Here is a 6,324-nt window from a genome sequence, read left to right as displayed (position 1 = left end):
ATTTATTTATTTCATTTAGGCAGTCCTGGCGCCTGGCTCTCATCTTGAATTAATTTTATCTGTCAACCTCACCCATCAAACGCAGGGGGCGGGGTTAACGCTGCCCATGCAGCTTCTCTAACATTTGATTGTTGCCGTGCAAAGTAAGTCAAAACAGGTCGATCCTAGATAATCGATTGCTTGTGTAGACTTGGGGCAGCCAGGTATCCAAGAATGCATTTCAAATCACAGGCAGCAATGGCGGTGGTGTAGTTTTAAAATACCCCGTTTTTCTGTCACCAACTACACTTTTAACAGTGTTTTAGCCGTGAATGTCCTAGAAACAGGAGTGATACACCTGCTGCTGTCAGACCTGCAGGTATCAGGCTGTGATGTTTCCTTTATAGTGGACAGAAATATTTGCAGTGGCACAAATAATTTGTAGCATCTTGTTGAAGAACAGCTGATTGTTCTGTAAATAGTTTGAAATGGTTATTTAAAAAATCAAGGTAAAATTAAATGGATGCAAATAACTTTGTTGTTTGCAAAACTTGTGCATATGATTTTAAAATTGACAGTTTATATTTGCATTTAAAGTTATGAAATATGATCATTAAACATGTTTGTGGTTGTTACAGTTTTTTGTCTGATTTTGATCAATTGTGTTAACACAGTTTGTCAAAATGAAAACATGACTGTAAATTCAGACACGTGAGGTTGTGCTGAAAACAACGATACCAAACAAGGCAAGTAAATAGTTTTTAAAGGTGAAATGTGGAGGAAACATCAAAAGTAGTTGGACCCCAGAGGTTAAACATTTTTATAAAGTAACACAAAAGTTACTTTTCAAGTAATTAATTACTTTTAGAATCTAGTAACTCAGTTACTTTTTTGAAGTAGTAACTAGTTACTATAATTAATTACTTTTTCATAGGAACTTGCGCAACACTGCTATCTACACACTCCAAACACACGAAACATGACAAATCTCTCACATCTCAAGACTCTCTCTCTCTCTCTCTCTCTCTCTCTCTCTCTCTCTCTCCACTTTATCTCGGCTGTAACATCTGATGATGTAAAATGAGGACACGAGGATGCGTGGCACATTAAATGTTGCACAACGTATTTGTGAGTTTCATATCAGATAAGAAAAACATTTTCAGAAACCGTTCAGATGCACTTTTATCATGTTGTCCTATAAATTTGTTCCATCATGTGACTCGGCTGTCATATAAACACTTCTGTGTTCTTATTTAGTCACAGATCAGATCATCACATCTGTCAGGACAGAAAAACTAGCAGCAGTAAAAAGTACTGCAGAGTCTCAGGTTCGTGTTCAGCCCAGGCTCTGTGCTGCAGCTCAGCCCCTCTCTCTCCCCCCACTTTCTTTACTGTTTCAATGGTCTCTGTCCAAAAAACAACAACAAAGAAATATCTGTGAAAAAGTAGAGTTCATAAACTCAAATCATGAATGAATAAATAAATAAAATAAAATGCAAACATTTTATTTTGAAGGAAATTTAGTTTAATTTGTTGAACAAACCTTCAATAAACCCAGAAAGTTGATTCTGTTTATCTGGACTTTGTGTTATCAGTTTTAATTCTAACTATGAAAAAAATGTGGTTCAGCTTTTCCTGTCATGACCTCTGTAGTTCCTGTTCAAAGCAGCTCACAGAGAGACAGAGGAAGCGAAGCGACAGCAGCATCAGAATACAGAGGACCAACATTTACTTATGATTTACTGCAGAATCAGAATCAGCTTCACATAGAAAAGCTCCAGTTAACAGAGAAACACAGCGACTGAGTGACAGCTCTGCTGTACAGGAAACTGATACTGCTGAAAACTGAGCATCTTAAAATGTCTTCCATCATCGATGAGGATCCAGAGTTGAGCATGAGTGTGAAATACAGCAAAGGAGAGGACAGAGGAGAGAGACTGGAGGGACTGGTCCTCCTCCATGAGAATGTGGACTCCAGCACAGACCATCAGGTCCCTGTTTCAACACAGGACGGAGGTAAGTATCAAATACTGAGGGATCAGGAATCAGGAGAGACTGTTTCCATCTTCTCAATAAAATATCAAACTAATACAGATCCATCAAAGCTTTTGGGTCCAGAGACTCAGTTTATTCATAGTGTGGAGGAAAGTTCAAGCTTTGGTGAAGGTGTGCAGTCTCTGCTCTTATTATGGTTTATATGTTTCTATATTTTTAATGTTTTCTGTTTATTTAGAGAATAAATGATAAAAATTGTCTAGTTTAAAGTATCAGTGTGTTATTTTAGTAAGTGTAGAAACTCTTCAGTCTCCACAAGCTGACAGAAAAGTGTTGGAGGAGTTATCTCACAGATCAGTGGTGAAGGCAGAAATAGAAGAAACAAGGAAGTGTTGGTCGACACTGTGGAGCGAGTATAACCACGGAAACTGCTCAAAGCACACTTTTCACAGCTAGTTTTAGCTGACAGGAAATCAGACCAATGAATAACAACTCTGTTTTCATTTCAGCAAATCATGGAGATATTGTTTTAATGACATAATATTCATATTATAATAACCAACATTGTCTTCATGATCTGGTCTTTGTGTGAAACACGGCTGATACACATTCGTCTGTTTCTGAGTCACATCAAAGCGTTTCTCTGTCAGAGTCTCTGTTCTCACATATGTAAAAGTCACCTGAAGACAAACATGTGACAAAGTCTCCTGTAAATATCAAAACTGCTAGAATGAACTTGTTCAGCTCATCATCAGGTCGGCTGCAGGTGGAAAGTCTTTCTGACGATAAACCAATAAAATACGCTTGAAAAATGGGAAACAAACTATGATTAAAACATGTTTAATAATTAAATTAACAAATTATTTTCTCCATTTTGCCTTCGTAGAAATAAAAGCCCAGGAGAAGCTTCCAGCTGTGAAAAGAAGCCGTTTCAGAGCTGTTGAAGTGAAGCTGGTGGTTCTGTATCTGCTGATTCTGGCTGGAATCACAACACGCTGTGAGGAGTTTTATTATCATGCTCATGATACACTCCCATGTTAAAATGAGCACCTTTGCTGCCTTAAAAACATGTTTCCATTCAGGACCAAATGAGTTTTGGTCTCTAAGGATAGTTTCCTCTTCATAAAAACTGCACGGTGGCATTTTAAATGGAATTCTCTGATCAATAATATGAGCTGCTGTGTGGTACAGCCTGACCAACACGTTGGTTTTGCTGACTGAGCTTCTAGTATTTCATGAGTCTGTTACTTAGCACTGATTAGCAGGTGTGTGTCTGTGTGCATGATTCCTGGCTCATATCTTGTGTGTGTTGTGGAGGTGGAGTGAATGTTCTTGTTGTTCCTTCAAACTCTTCACTCAACACGGTGATTCTGTGATTATATCAACAAAGCAGACAGGCAGCAGCATCTGCTGCAGACTGATGCAGGTGCAGTCACACTATGTTAGACAGTGGCCGTCTGTCATTGTGCGACTAGTTAGTTCACTTGGAGTATTAAGCAGGTAGCTAACAAGCTAATGTTAGCTCCATTCATCTCATAGGAAAATGAAAAACTTTATTTAAATCATTTTAAATTTTAAATCTTCGGTTGCATTTCTAACCAGATATTTTGGTGAGTTTGGAAAAAGAGCAGCTGAAGGACGAGATGGAAGGTAAGAAACTATTAAAAACTGTCAGAGTTGGAGACGGATTTGAAAGGTAACTGATTTTACATTTTGAATCAGCTTCTTGTGTTAAGATAAAAAAAGAAACAAACCAAATTACAGCAGCTGACCTCCCAAACTAACATAAACAGGAGAAACTGTTCACAGTCAAAGGCAGCTCAGCCCTACAAACTCCTTCCAAGTGAAACAGGAAACACACAGTGAGAGCTGCACTTCCACAGGAAGTACCTGATCACATGGAAACACCTGTGATATGAGGAAGTGTTGATTCCCAGTGTTGTCTGTTCTTAAAAAGCATATAGATAACATCTCTGACTACAGGTGTAGAAATGCTGTTTGATTCTTCACCTTCTTCCTCCACACTGAAGCACAATTATTCTGAATCTTGTCAGTGGTTTTTGTTCACAGTTGATACGTATTTAGCTCATCAGATTTCCTGTAGTTCTAACACCTCCACCCACAGGACATGTTAAAGAACAATGGCTGCAAGTTTCTGACTCTTATTGATATTTGACAAAGCAGAGGAAGAAGATTGTTTCTGTTCAATGTTTCACTCATTTTATTTTATTTTATTTTGATTTCACTGAAATATTTCAGATGCTTTGAACAAGAGTGAATTCAACAAAATGAAGAACAGCCACACTGAGCTCCAGGATGAACTTCAAGGTAAGCAAACACCAAGTTCTTATATCACAGATATATTTGTAGAACATTTTAACTTAATTTGAATCTTTTTTTCTCTAAAGACACAAAAACCAGCCTGACTCAGTTACAGAGCCGTTATGATGAACTGAGTAAAAACAACAGTCAGCTACAGGAAGAAGTGAAGAAGCTGATAGAAGGTAATAAAGTTTGAATAACTAATAGAAAACATCAGTGTTACACAGTGATAACCTGATTGTGTCTTTGTTTTGAATCCTAAATGTTTGATGCTGTGTAACAGTTTCTCTGTATAAATGTAAGTTTCAGTTAATTATGAATAAGAGAGAAAACCTGAGTTTAAATGAAGTATTTACAGGGAAAATGACAGGGACCAAAGATTAATGTGATACAACATGACACAAAGTCTGACTTTAAAACATGTGTTTGACTTTAAGAGAAGTGTGATGAAGGATGGGCGAGATTTGGAAGCAGCTGTTACTTTATATCCAGTGAGAAGAAAACTTGGTCTGACAGCAGGAGAGACTGTCAGGATAAAGGAGCTGATCTGGTGATGATAAACAGCAAAGAGGAACAGGTGGGTGTGTTTGTTCATGTCTGTGTGATCTTTGATGGAGCTGACAGTCATCTGTTACTTGTGTTTTTGACCTGCTGTCAGTCTGTGACCTGCTTCCTGTTTCCACTCTGATGGATTTCTCTCTGATTTCTGCACAATGGAAGAAAAGTTTCATCACATTTATTCTTCCTTCAGACATATTCACAAGATGATGTCACCACAACAGAAGTGCTGAATTATGACTGGAGACAATATTTGTGTCTCTTCTCAAACAGGAATTTGTCAGTAAATTTGGAGGATCCTCCTGGATTGGTCTGAGAGCCAAACACACATCAGGAGGATATGAATGGGAATGGGTGGACGGAGCACCGCTGACAGAAACGTGAGACATTAGTTTGTTTCTATTCCAGAGTTATTATTTAGAAGTGAAACATTGATGTTTTGGAAGATAGATCAGCAATACATGAGTTGAGCTATTTTCCAACAGCCCCACAAACTGAATGTAAAGAAAAGCAGAAATCCTCCTTTGAATGAACAGCTGTGCTTGAACTCTCTTCATCTGCAGTCTGTGATGACGTTCAGTTACAACAAGTCAGTTTGAAGAAATCAGGATTGAAACATGTTCAAAGCAGCGACCGACACATTTCACTTTGTTCAATTTGTCTTCATGTTTTTTGTGCTGTAATGTTTCTTTTCTCACAGAACAAAAACTGTTTCAGAGAATTCCTGTCTCTTCTTCTTTGGTGTTTGTAAAACTTCAGAACATATGAAGGAAGAAGCTTCAGTAAATATGACCTGATAGACACACATTTCAAAGTGATGTCTGTAAACAGCTGACAAAACAGTTTCAAACAGCAGAAAGTCAGCTCTGACTTCTTTTTATTCTCCATTTTTACAGCAGGAAGATTTCATATTCATCAAAGCTTGAAAGCTGTTTTAGTGTGCATGATGATTCTCAGAGAAAAGTCTAAAGGAGGGAAAGTGGGCGAGAAACCTGGGAAAGAAATACAGGAAATATTGGAAATATTCCAAAAGAGACTCATATTTATATGAATGTGACAATAGTTATGAGTTTAGTCCAGTTTCATATCAGATTTGATCTCTCTGACAGGTTCTGGGCAGCAGGATATGGGAATCCCCGTTCTGGTATCTATGGAGTCTGCTGTGACGATGATGGGAGATGGATACAGTTCAGGTCTTCTACTTCAATGACCTTCATCTGTGAGAAATGAGTTTGGTGCTTTGATGTAAATGTTTGAATAATCCAACCAAAGACACCTCACTATGAAATGTCCTGCATGAGCCTCAGACTCAGCTTACAGTCTTTACTTGTTCATTCTGCATCATATATTGATTACATATATTGTCACTCTGTGCTCTGTGCTGTACAGTAAGGTTGGAAGTCATCCACACAAAACCTTGAAGTACTTCATTACTCTGTAGTTCCAGCAAATTGTTCTAATAAAAGTCAA

At 37.9% G+C, this 6,324-nt stretch overlaps 1 protein-coding gene across 3 annotated transcripts; it reads left to right on the top strand.

Annotated features, from left to right (window-relative positions):
* The first annotated feature begins 1,685 nt into the window (after positions 1 to 1,685).
* On the top strand, positions 1,686 to 6,084 carry LOC148096548 (uncharacterized). 3 transcript variants are annotated; one of them, XM_087834619.1, is made up of 8 exons: positions 1,686 to 1,995; positions 2,861 to 2,971; positions 3,577 to 3,624; positions 4,234 to 4,302; positions 4,383 to 4,478; positions 4,734 to 4,873; positions 5,128 to 5,234; positions 5,964 to 6,084. In XM_087834619.1, exons 1-8 carry the CDS (start codon positions 1,839 to 1,841, stop codon positions 6,082 to 6,084), a joined length of 849 nt encoding a protein of 282 aa, XP_087690745.1. In that variant the 5' UTR covers positions 1,686 to 1,838. The 3 variants fall into 3 exon arrangements, with proteins under 3 accessions (XP_087690745.1, XP_087690747.1, XP_087690746.1); XM_087834621.1 differs by lacking the exon at positions 3,577 to 3,624; XM_087834620.1 differs by lacking the exon at positions 3,577 to 3,624 and having other exon boundaries at positions 4,383 to 4,486; positions 4,739 to 4,873.
* Positions 6,085 to 6,324: the final 240 nt, after the last annotated feature.

Source organism: Neolamprologus brichardi, chromosome 22 (genome assembly GCF_056152115.1).
Source record: "Neolamprologus brichardi isolate AB-2024 chromosome 22, ASM5615211v1, whole genome shotgun sequence".
NCBI lineage: Eukaryota > Metazoa > Chordata > Actinopteri > Cichliformes > Cichlidae > Neolamprologus > Neolamprologus brichardi.
The sequence above is the reverse complement of the archived record's forward strand: the minus strand, read 5'-3'. Positions and strand labels throughout refer to the sequence as shown.